Consider the following 13,616-nt stretch of genomic DNA (forward strand, 5'->3'; position numbering starts at 1 on the left):
CTGGGTACCTGTATGATATAGCCCCTACCTAATATTCTTCTAATATGTATCTCTGACGCTCAATCCTAATTGAATGATAAAAATCTAATCCTAAGTATGATAAAAATATAACACTTTAGAAACAAATTTGGGCTATATATTTGCTCATTAGGGGAGGGGGGATACCGCAGTTCTATATGCCAAATTTGTTAGGTACAATTATTCTGTATATTATGAAGGAAGAATTGTTTTCTAACTTCACACTGTCCAAATACTTTACCTCCCCCCTAATAGGCAAAGGCAAATATATAACCCAGATTATGTATTTCCCATCTATTCTGTCCCTTCTCTTTGTCTTGTCTCACGCTAAGCTGAAGGAAATTGTTATGCTTTCAGCATAAGCAATGCTGAATTTTTAAATGCTGAATGCTTCTTGAATTTTGATATGTAAGGTAATAGCAATCTTTTAAAGAGCTATTCATGCCCCATTATAGGTACCTTTACCTTTACCTTTACCTTTTTACCATTATAGGTAATATTCTCATAAATGTTCATTTCATAGGTTGCTAAACAACCATCTTAAAGTTGAATCTGCAAGGCAACAGATCCAATTCGGTTTTTCCTTGTGTTTTTTGTTTGATAAGTTAGTTAAAGGTGGCTTTAGTTTTAGTTTTGTTTAAGTGGCAGCGCTGCAGCATACAACTAGGCATTTGCGTTATTTTTAAAAATTACATATATATTTCTGCTTAAATAAATATTTTGCAGTCTAAAGTATAATTTAATATGAATTGTCCATCGTCCATAGAGCCGTTATAAATGTTTCCTATGGGTGGATCTTTAGGAATAAGGGTTTTCTCTGAAAGTCTTCTCATAAATTTTTAGTTTTAAAAATTTTGAAACTTATTGCGTAGTTTTTAAACTCCCAAGAGATGGTCATATTTTACATATTAGGATAAGGCATTAAACTGCCAATTCGTATGTGGACGGAAGAATCGAATTTAAATCTATTTATACAAAAAAAAAAATCAAGGGAAAAAATTGTAAACAATATTTTGAAGTATGTTGTCTCCATATAGAATTCTTAAAAATACAGAGAGTACCGGAAAACCCACTTGCTCTGCAAAAATTTAAAAAGAAAGGAAAGAAGACTCCTATTGAAATTGCAAACTATTACTGTCTGACCACAAATATCAACGAGTTGCATGTAGTCTTTCGTAAACAAATCCCAAAGAACACTCTCCGCCTCTTACCTTGTCCCCGAACCTGTCTTTGACTAGGTCTCCTGCTTTATATTCTGAATTTGGTGTTGTGTCAATGCCTCAGGCTCTGCAGTATACATGTATTTATCTAGGGCATAATTCTTGCTTATTAAACGTTTATTTTCTAGGACAAATTGTGCGTCTGTGTTGACAATAGTTGCTTTTAGTCTGGAAAGATACCTAGCAATATGTCATCCTTTATGTGCGTATACAATGGCTGGTTTGGGAAGAGCCGCTAAGATAACTGCTCTGATTTGGATGATATCCTTTGTCAGCTCCGTCCCTTTTGCGATCCATACGGCGGTTCATTACCGACCTTACCCTGGAAGTAAGTTGTAAGCACTCGTTTTTCATGATTGAAACAACTTGGGGTAACTGCTTCGGATAATGTGTAATTGGGGTTACAATTGACCATATTACAGTTCAGCGCAGCCATATTGATTAATTCATTTTAATCTCCCTTTTATTTACCTTAGTCATTTGTTGCGTAATTTTTTCTAAATTAAATTACTAGTTTAATGTGTAATTTCAATTATGGAGTAAATTTTAAAAAGGGTCGTTCCTTAACAAAGATTGAACTATCTTGTCATTATTTTCTGCAATTAAATAAATCATTGCCACATAATTTTATGAAAGATGTGCTTACGGTGACTTTGAAGGCATATTTCAATGTGCGCCCTGTAATAAACATGCCCATCCTGGGTTACTAAGTTGGCAATTGGAAGCCATAGAACTGTTTAGGATGTAAGTTTTATTTTGTTTTAGGACTATCCTATTGTATTTTTAGCTTCATACTTCTAAATTCTGATTTCAAAAGCTCTTCTGCACTAAGCATCATTTGTGGAATATGCACTTGCTGTATTTTACTTTGGAAATGCCCAATTGGCAGTTGAAATGACAAAGTGTCGAAGAGCGAAATTACCCCACTTTAATCTTCCAATCGCACAGATTGAAGATCTACGGATTCCTTTAACTCCAGCAGGGTATAACATACCCACCTTTCTCATAAAATATGAGTAGATATCTATGTTCCATTTTGGTTGAGGCCATAGGAACCACTGAAGCGTATCAAGTTGAATGAATTTTATCAAGGTCATCCCCTAGGGCACTCTTGAGGTTGAACAAACTTTATCTAGGTCGTCCCCTAGGGCACTCTTGAGGTTGAACGAACTTTTTCTAGGTCATTCTCTATTGAGGTTGAACTTTTATCTAGGTCATTCTCTATTGAGGTTGAATGAACTTTATCTAGGAACCACTGAAACGTATCAAGTTGAGTGAGCATTATCTAGGTCATCCCCTAGGGCACTCTTGAGGTTGAATGACATTTATCTAGGTCATTCTCTATTGAGGTTCAACGAACTTTATCTAGGTCATTCTCTATTGAGGTTGAGCAAACTTTATCAAGCCTAATCCCTTATGGCACTCTTGTATAATCTGGTTTTGAACGTTAGGGAGCGCTCAAAGTTGAAACTAATGAAGGTGTAGATGCTAAGAAAAGAATTTGAATAAAGAAATTCAGAACAATCCTTAGGAATCCTTAGACATCAACTAGTGAGGTGGTTATGGGTTTGAACCATCAAGGACCGCAACCACCAAGGAACTCAACCTCCAAGGGCCCCTCTCCCCAACCTCCAAGGAGCCCCCTCCCTCAAATTTTTTGGGCCCCTTCCCCCATTTTTTATACTTTTTTTGAAGTTTTTTTTAACTTTAAAAAAAATTTAACATGGTAAATTTTTTTCAACTTTTTTTTATTGTCTTAGAATGAAATGAAATATACTTAAAACATAAAAAATTCAAATTTATAATTTTTGAAATACAAAATGGGAATTATATAAATATGTTACTCGTGACTTTTACTATTAGGAAAATAATGTTTGTAGTAGCACTTTTTTTTGGACTGAATTTTTTTTTGACAGCTATTATTCAAATTTTTTTTACATGTCTTCGAATGAGATAAAACATACTTAAAACATAAAAAATTCACATTTAATATTTTCCAAATTCAAAATAAGAATGATATAGATATGTTAGTCGTGAATTTTACTATTAGAAAAATAATGTTTGCAGTAGCACTTTTTTTTGGACTGAATGTTTTTTTGGATTTATAAATTATTCAACTTTTTTAAAAAAAATCAAGATGGAGCATTTTAAGAAAGTGTGTTTACATGACAGTGTTATTATAGCATTGAATGCTGACAAGGAGAAGTATTTGATCTATAAAACAAGTACAAGTGGGAGCACTATAGGAAACGTATGCGTGCATTGTCATGCCAGTGAGGAATTAAATTTCTTTGGAGTACCAAAACAACTCAACTCTTATGATGGTGGATATGCGAGATTGAGATCTCCGGAGATGATTGCACTCAAAGAGAATGCAAACATAAAAATAATAGTTGATGAAGAGGGGCATCTTCTTGTTTGTCCTTGTGGTAACATGTTACCCAGTGTTAAACCCCATAGTCAGCTTTCGGGTAATAGCATTCAACGGAAGGTCAAAAGAAGACAGGTGTACTCTTCTACTAATATCATAAACGTTACCTTGTCTACGTACCGGAACTGTTACCTGTGTAAAAATGATGTGGTAATAGACAGTGAAATTCCCGGAAAAATAAAAAGGGCATTGGTAGAATATATCACTAAGGAATATAAAGATGAATCGATGAAAAACAAAGTGCCAGCAAACCTTAATACCACCATTGACAATATAGTCAATGAACCTAATAATAGCAAAGATGAAATGAATATTGAACATGTGGATCACCCCCCAGTAAAAATTGTGTATGACTCAAAATGGAATAATTTTTATTCTACTGGTTACGAACTAAGAGAAGAGGGTAACTCTAGTATCAAGAATGAACATGATGATTTATTTTATGAACCAGATTCAGAATATTCAAAGTTGTTCAATGATGTTAATAATGTATAATAATGTGTGAAACATATTATTATATTAATATTCTAGATGTCATTTTTACATTAAAAACATATTATACACTACTTTGTTACGTGATCATTATTTTTTAGGGTATGCTAGAACTTTAAACGTTTATAATATCTATTAAAAAGTTGGAGATATAAGAAAAGGAATTTTCAGAAATATAGATACTACTACTAGCAGGCTCATAGGGGATATATTAGAAAATTAGATAGGTTAAAATAACTTTTAAAAAAGTCTGAGAGATATGAGCTGAATTTTTTTCTCAAAAATCTCCAAAGACAAGCACACACCTGTCCAGACACACAGACAGAGAGAATTTTCAGTTATCAGAAACAGGAACATCCGCTTTTAAAGTACACCTGATTTTATTAATAATATTTGATTTTTAATAAAGTCGTAACAAACTCTTTCTTGAATTCGCATCTTGAACACAGAATACAGACATTTCATTCAAGAAACTATGAAAAAATTGTAAGTGAGTAACAAACTCTTTTTTGAATTCACCTTTCAGATACACAATACAGAAATTTCATTCAAGAAACTATGAAAACAATGTAAGTGGGTAACAAACTCTTTTTTGAATTCACCTCTTGGAAACACAATACAGAAATTTCATCCAAGAAATTATGAAAAAATTATAAGTCAGTAACAAACTCTTTCTTGAATTCACCTCTTGGATATACAATACAGACGTTTCATTCAAGAAATTATGAATAAATTGTAAGTTAGTAACAAACTATTTCTTGAATTCACCTCTTGGATGCACAATACAGAAATTTCATTCAAGAAATTATGAAAAAATTGTAAGTAAGTAACAAACTCTTTCTTGAACTCACCTGTTGCATGCACAATACATGAATTTCATTCAAGAAATTATGGAAAAGTTGTAAGTAAGTAATAAACTCATTCTTGAATTCACCTCTTGGATACACAACACAGAAATTTCATTCAGGAAATTATGAAAAAAATGTAAATAAGTAATAAACTCTTTCTTGAATTTGCCTCTTGGATACACAATACAGAAATTTCATTAAGGATATTATGAAAAAATTGTAAGTAAGTAACAAACTCTTTTTTGAATTCACCTCTTGGATACACAATACGGAAATTTCATTCAAGAAATTATGAAAAAATTGTAATTTCTACGCTTCATTTGCATGTAATAGATACCGAGACTTTTATGACTCCTCTCCGCAATGAATTCAACGGGTTTTATGACTCCTACCCACAATGAATTCAGATGGTTTTAGGACTCATCCCCCTAGCCATAAGTCCTTTTAAGCTTGAGCCAAGGTATAAAAGTTTAATGAAGTACTTCTCTAATTAAATACTATATTAATAGCTTCAACGATGATAGGAGTATATGACACAGAATTTATCGGTTAGAAAAAATCATCTTGTGGTGTTATATTTGAATGCGATTTTTAATTATTGTCCTTGGAACTCGAAGAAATTGACTTAATTGAAATAGATGACAGCACTTGCTTTAGTAAAAAAATGAAATATTTGAAGTGCACCTGGTATTAGTGTCTCTCTGTCTGAAAATTCCTCTTGCATCTCTGACTTTTGAATAGATATTCTAAATAATGGAGTTGCTGGCGTATCCCTAAAAATATTGGAAACATAGCAAAGTAATTCAATGAAAATTTTTTATTGAAATAATGTCACGTACAATACTACATGTTATTGACATCATAATAAAAAGTTTGAATGCTTTAAATCCGTTCCAAAAATAATACATCTTGTTTTATCTTGAATCTTAACGTTCACTGGTGCTTTGCTTTTAGTTAAATTGTCTTTAATTACCTTGTCGATATTATATGCTAATGCCATAGTTATTTTACTTGCGATTTCATTGTCTATTACAAAACTATTTTTAAACAGATAACAGTTTCAACATGTAGACAGGATCTAGAGGGTTTTTGTCCCGCTTTATTCATTTTGAATTGACTCATACTGCTGATTACAAACAAACTACCACACAAAATATTCTGTTCTACTTGAATAAAAAAATAATGACCAGTATACACATTCCAAAGTTTTTTTTTTTTTATTTAAAAAATATCAATGTAATGACGTTAAGAAAAAAATGCGTTCCATTGTCTAACAAAAGTGTGCCTCTAACAAAGAAACGGAACAGCACCATGATGCAAAGGAATATTTTTATTCCAATAATGAGACATAGAATATTACAACTTATTAATATCTTTGAATAAAAACGTTCTGAGTCTAACATCCTCTCATTTGAGAGCTGTACGTTCTTCTTGTGTCAGTAATGGTTGGGAGGTATATCTTGGTAATTGCAGTCGAATATTAATCTAGCTTTGACTATAGCTTCTTGACCCCATGTATCGCTCGCAAATGTCATAGCCTCCAGTTAAAGCAAAGGGTTTAACATGAATGTTTCTTCCATGAAGTCCTTGAACAAAAGAACATGTTTCAAAGTGCCTTCTGTGTTCATCTATATGAAAATCACCCTTTTCCAAGTTTCCAACCACATATGCACATAAAGCACACTGAACCTGGTCACTAAGGTCAACAAAAAAAAATCCAGCTTTTACAAGTTCTTTGGTATCGATGAAATCCTTTGACCACCTTCCATTAAACATTCTTAGCCTAACATCCTCTCGTTTAAGACCAGTACATTTTTCGTGCAATAGCAAAGTTCGGGAGGTATATCCTGGTGGTTGCAGACGAAGATCAATATGGTTTGACTATAACTTCTTGATCCCCTGTATCGCTCACAAATGTCAAAGCCTCCAGTTAAAGCAATAGGTTTCACTGGAATGTTTCCCCCATCAACTCCATGAACAAAAGAACATGTCTCAAAGTGCCTTCTGTGTTCATCTATAGGAAAATCACCCTTTTCCCATTTTCTAACCAAACATGCACAAAAAGCACACTGAACCTGGTCACTATGGTCAACAAAAAAGAATCCAGCTTTTACAAGTTCTTTGGTATCGATGAAATCCTTTGACCACCTTCCATTAAACATCCTTGGTCTAACATCCTCTCGTTTAAGACCAGTATATTTTTCTTGCAATAGTAAAGGTCGGGAGGTATATCCTGGTAGTTAAAGCCGAAGATCAATATGGTTTTGACTATAGCTTCTTGATCCCATGTATCGTTTATAAATACCATAGCCTTCAGTTGTAGGTGAAGATTTCACTGGAATGTTTACCCCATTGCGTTCTTGAACAAAAAAACATGTTTCAAAGTGAATATTATGTTTCATCTGTTTAAGAATCTAGTATACCACTTGTGAGCTTATCAGTAGTGTCTGTTTCTAACTGAATTTTGATAAATACCCCTTAATACGTCTCTAACTCTAAAAAGAATCCTTTTCATCTCTCTTTCTTAGGGCTATATCATTGTTGTAGTGTTGTGTTGTGGTTTACCTTGTCATTGTTACATTCTGTTGATGTTTCAAAGTTTGTTTTGAAATTTATTCGTTGAATTGAATGATGTTTTTACTTACAATTTTTTCATAGTTTCTTGAATGAAATTTCTGTATTGTGTATCCAAGAGGCGAATTCAAGAAAGAGTTTGTTACTTACTTACAATTTTTTCTTAGTTTCTTGAACGAAATTTCCGTATTGTGTATCCAAGAGGTGACATCAAAAAAGAGTTGGTTACTTACTTACAATTTTTTCATAATTTCTTGAATGAAATTTCCGTATTGTGTATCCAAGAGGAGAATTCAAGAAAGAGATTGTTACTTACTTACAAATTTTTCATAATTTCATGAATGAAATTTGTTTATTGTGTATCCAAGAGTAAATTCAAGAAAGAGTTTTTTCATTACTTATAATTTTTTCATAATTTCATGAATGAAATTTCTGTATTGTGTATCAAAGAGTTAATTCAAGAAAGAGTTTATTACTTACCTAGAATTTTTTCATTGTTTAATTAATGATATTTCTGTATTGTGTATTCAAGAGGTGAATTCATGCAAGACTTTGTTACTAACTTACACTTTCTTCATAGTTCTTTGACTGAAATGTATGTATTGTGTATCCAAGAGGTGAATTCAAGAAGGAGTTTATTACTTACTTACAATCTTTTTTTTATAATTTATTGAATGAATTTTCTGTATTGTGTATCCAGCAGGCGAATTCAAGAAAGAGTTTGTTACTTACTTACAATTTTTTTTAAAATTTCTTGAATGAAATTTCTGCATTGTGTATCCAAGAGGTGACTTCAAGAAGGAGATTGTTTCTTACTTACAATTGTTTCATAATTTCCCGAATGAAATTTCTGTATGAAATTTCTGAAATTTCTGTGTATCCAAGAGACGAATTCAAGAAAGATTTTGTTACTTGCTTACAATTTTGTCATAATTTCTTGAATGAAATTTCCGTATTGTGTATCTATGAGGTAAATCCAGGAAAGAAATTGTTTCTGACTTACATTTTTTTCATAATTTTTTGAATGAAATTTCTGTATTCTGCATCAAAGAATTGAATTCAAGAAAGAGATTATTACTTACTTACAATTTTTTCATAATTTCTTGAATGAAATTTTCGTATTGTGTATCCAAGAGGCAAAATCAATAAAGAGTTTGTTACTTACTTACAATTTTTTGATAATATCTTGAATTAAATTTCCATATTGTGTATTCAAGAGGTAAATTTAGGAAAGAGATTGTTACTTACTTTCAATTTTTTCATAATTTCATGAATGAATAGAACTGTTCTAAAGAATAAAGACGGGTTAAGCTTAAAGACATTTATTGCTTAAACATATTAAAAAGGAATTATTTTTTTGAAAAAACCCATATTTACATAAAAATAATACTTGAAGTTCACTATTAAACATCCACAAACGAGGATCCCATGATATAGAATAGTTTTTACCATGTCTTATGCACTTATCGCGATAAGGTATGTCTCTAGGTATCCACTGCGCAAAGAATCTAACGTCGTTTTCAGGACGGTGATAAGTTTCTTCAAATTTAGGACACTTAAATTCTTATAGATTGAAAAGTGGAATCGTAGGGTCACACTTTTGAATTAACACTTTATCTGTAGGTACGGTACCCTTTACGTATAGTGCTTCAACCCAAAAAAAATCTGCAAATTTCACTGACTTCTTGCTGAAAATTTCTCAGTTCTCTACCACTTTTATTATGTGGTGTAATCACTCTATCGTAGGATCCCAGTCTGTTTATACGGCGTAATGTAGTACTCCACAAGCTTTTATCATACTCAAGCATATTATAGTTCACTATCCAATGATAACAGTCAATTTCTTCGAGTTCCATAGACAATAATAAAAACGCGCATTCAAATATAACACCATAAGATGATTTTTTCAAACCAATAAATTCTGTGTCATATAGTCCTATCATCCTGCAAGCTATTAATGTAGTATTTAAGTAGAGAAGTACTTCATCAAACTTTTATACCTTTGCTCAAGGTTAAAAGGACTTATGGCTAGGGAGATGAGTCCTAAAACCATCTGAATTTATTGTTGGAAGGAATCATAAAATCCGTCGAACTCATTGCGGAGAGGAGTCATAAAACTATAAGTATGTATTGCTTGCAAATGAAGCGTGGAAATTGCAATTTTTTCATAATTTCTTGAATGAAATTTCTGTATTGTGTATCCAAGCGGAGAATTCAAGAAAGAGTTTGCGACTTACAAACAATTTTTTCATAATTTCTTGAATGAAATTCCCGTATTGTGCATCCAAGAGGTGAATCCAAGAAAGAGTTTTTTACATACTTACAATTTTTTCATAATTTCCTGAATGAAATTTCTGTATTGTGTATCCAAGAGGTGAACTCAAGAAAGAGTTTGTTACTTATTTACAATTATTTCATATTTACTCGAATGAAATTTCTGTAATGTGTACCCAAGAGGTGAATTCAAGAAAGAGTTTGTTACTTACTTACAATTTTTTTATAATTTCTTGAATGAAATGTCTGTATTGTACATCCAAGAGGTGAATTCAAGACAGAGTTTGTTACTTACTTACAAATTTTTCACAATTTCTTGAATGAAATGTCTGTATTGTGTTTCCAAGAGGTGAATTCAAAAAAAAGTTTGTTACTTACTTACAATATTTTCATAGTTTCTTGAATGAAATTTCTGTATTATGTATTCAAGAGGTGAATTCAGGAAAGATTTTCTTACTTACTTACAATTTTTTCATAAGTTCTTGAATGAAATGTCTGTATTGTGTATCCAAGAGGTGAATTCAAGAAAGAGTTTGTTACGACTTTACAAAAAATCAAATATTATAAATAAAACCAGATGTACTTTAAAAGTTGATGTTCCTGTTTCTGAAAACTGAAAACTCTCTCTGTCTATGTCGGGACGGGTGTTTGCTTGTCTGTGGAGATTTTTGAGAAAAAAATTCAGCTCATCTCTCTCAGACTTTGGTAAAAATTATTTTAACCTATCTAATTTTTTAATATATCCCCTATGAGCCTGCTAGTAGTAGTATCTATATTTCTGAAAATTCCTTTTCTTATATCTCCAAATTTTTAATAGATACTCTAAACGTTTAACGTTCTAGCATACCCTAAAAAATAATGATCGCGTAACAAAGTAATGCATAATATATTTTTAATATAATAATGACATCTAGAATATTAATATAATAATATGTTTCATACATTATTATAATTCTTAACATCATTGGACAACTTTGGACATTTTGAATGTGCTCCATAAAATAATTCATCTTATTCTCTCTTGATACTATAGTTACTCTCTTCTCTTAGTTCGTAACCAGTAGAATAATTATTATTCCATTTTGAGTCCTACACAATTTTTACTGTGGGGTCATCCACATGTTCAATATGCATTTTATCTTTGCTATTATTAGGTTCATTGACTATATTATCAATGATTGTAGTAACGTTTGGTGACACTTTGTTTTTCATCGATTCATCTTTATATTCCTTAGTGATATTTTCTACCAATGCCCTTTTTATTTTTCTGGCAATTTAACTGCCTGTTGCCACATTATTTTACACAGGTAACAGTTCCGGCACGTAGACAAGATATGGTTTATGATATTAGTAGAAGAGTACACCTGTCTTCTTCTGACCTTGCGTTGAATGCTAATACCCGAACCCTGACGATGGGGTTTAACACTGGGTAACATGTTACCACAAGCACTAGTAAGAAGATGCCCTTCTTCATCAACTATTATTTTTATGTTGGCATTCTCTTTGAGAGCAATCACCTCCGGAGATCTCAATCTCGCATATCCACCATTATAAGAGTTGAATTTTTTTGGTACTCCAAATAAATTTAATTCCTTACTGTCACGACAATGCACGCATACGTTTCCGATAGTGCTACCACTTGTACTTGTTTCATAGTTCAAATACTTCTCCTTGTCAGCATTCAATGCTACAATAACACTATCATGTGAACACACTTTCTTGAAATGCTCCATCTTCACTATTTTAAAGATATGACCTATGTGTTTATCCTTCCATTGCGTAAAAATTACTGATTTAATACATGCAATAAACTAGGTACTGTCAATAACCTGTCATAGAGTACCAATGGGAAAGCTGCGCCGTGTTTATGAGCAAGCAAAGAGTACGATTGGTACCGGCGTAAGCATATTTCATGTCTTTTAAAATACGTAAAAAAAAATTGAATAATTTCTAAGTCCAAAAACATTCAGTCCGAAAAAAAGTGCTACTACAAACATTATTTTTCTAATACTAAAAGTCACGACTAACATTTCTATATCATTCTCATTTTGAATTTGGAAAATATTAAATGTGAATTTTCTTTGTTTTTAGTATGCTTTATGTCATTCTAAGACCTGTAAAAAAAGTTGAATAATGTCTGTCCAAAAAAAAATTCAGTCCAAAAAAGTGCTACTGCAAATATTATTTTTTTAACAGTAAGAGGCGCGAGTAACATATTTATATCAGTCCCATTTTGTATTTAAAAAATATTAAATGTGAATTTTTTATGTTTTAAGTATATTTCATGTCATTCTAAGACATGTAAAAAAAAGTTGAAAAAAAATTACCATGTTAAAAAAAAAATCAAACAAAAAAAACTTCAAAAAAATATAAAATATGGGAGAAGGGGCCAAAAAAGTTGGATGGAGGGGGCCCCTTGGAGGTTGGGGAGAGGGGGCCCTCTCACATTACTTATTACTTTCACATTACTCACATTACTTTACAAACATTATGTTTCTAATATTAAAACTCACGAGTAACATATTTATATCATTCCCATTTTGTATTTCAAAAATATTAAATTTGGATTTTTTATGTTTTAAGTATATTTCATGTCATTCTAAGACATGTAAAAAAAAAGTTGTAAAAACATTACCATGTTAAAAAAAAATTAAAAAAGTCCAAAAAACTTCAAAAAATATAAAAAAATAGGAGCAGGGACAAAAAAGTTGAAGAAAGGGGGCCCCTTGGAGGTTGGGGAGAGGGGGCCTTTTGAGGTCCCTGGTGTTTAGGGTCATTGATGGTTGTGGTCCTTGATTGTTCAAACCCATAATCATCACACTAGTTGATTTCTAAGGATTTCTAAGGATTGTTCTGAATTTCTCTATTAAAATTCTTTCTTTAGCATCTACATTCTCATTAGTTTCAACTTTGAGCGCTCCCTAACGTTCAAAACCAGATTATGCAAGAGTGCCTTAGGGGATTAGCCTTGATAAAGTTTGCTCAACCTCAATAGAGACTAACCTAGATAAAGTTCGTTCGACCTCAATAGAGAATGACCTACATAAATGTCGTTCAACCTCAAGAGTGCCCTAGGGGATGACCTAGATAATGCTCACTCAACTTGATACGTTTCAGTGGTTCCTAGATAAAGTTCATTCAACCTCAATAGAGAATGACCTAGATAAAGTTTGTTCAACCTCAATAGAGAATGACCTAGATAAAGCTCGTTCAACCTCAAGAGTTCCTTAGGGGATGACCTAGATAAAGTTCATTCAACTTGATACGATAAAGTTCGTTCAACCTCAAGAGTGCCCTAGTGGACGACCTAGATAAAGTTTGTTCAAACTCAAGAGTGCCCTAGGGGATGGCCTTGATAAAGTTCATTCAACATGATACGCTTCAGTGGTTCCTATGGCCTCAACCAAAATGGAACATAGATATCTACTAATATGTGTATTAAACCATTCTTTTAAAAGGGTTATTTGTGTAGCTTAGAGCCCTAGTCCTTGGGGTCATGTCGCTTCTTGAGATAATGTTTTTTTAGATTTCTACCGACTTTATTAGACTGGTTATTTTGAAGTTTGATCCAGTGTTTTCCGGGGCTACGTGAGGGGTTTGTTGTATAAAGTGTGTTCAAACAGCGGTTGGTTACTCAAAGAGTGGCCTTGGCGACTACAAAAGGCAAGAAAAATATCGTTTTCTTGTATCTGATCAAATTCTGAATTTAATTCTTGACGATCTTTGGCGATTCTAGAAAGAATTACGATTTAATCTCCC

General features: G+C 32.3%; 1 protein-coding gene across 1 annotated transcript in view; it reads left to right on the forward strand.

Annotated features, from left to right (window-relative positions):
• The window catches only part of LOC148955377 (neuropeptides capa receptor-like), a 195,910-nt gene that overhangs the window by 145,163 nt on the left and 37,131 nt on the right, over positions 1-13,616 (forward strand). The window contains exon 4 of the mRNA XM_089107229.1: positions 1,367-1,566. Within this exon, the coding sequence (XP_088963355.1) occupies positions 1,367-1,566 (200 nt within the window). The remainder of the gene's footprint in view (positions 1-1,366; positions 1,567-13,616) is intronic.

This window comes from Artemia sp. Qi Xiang Cuo, chromosome 2, assembly GCF_049724085.1.
Source record: "Artemia sp. Qi Xiang Cuo chromosome 2, ASM4972408v1, whole genome shotgun sequence".
NCBI lineage: Eukaryota > Metazoa > Arthropoda > Branchiopoda > Anostraca > Artemiidae > Artemia > Artemia sp. Qi Xiang Cuo.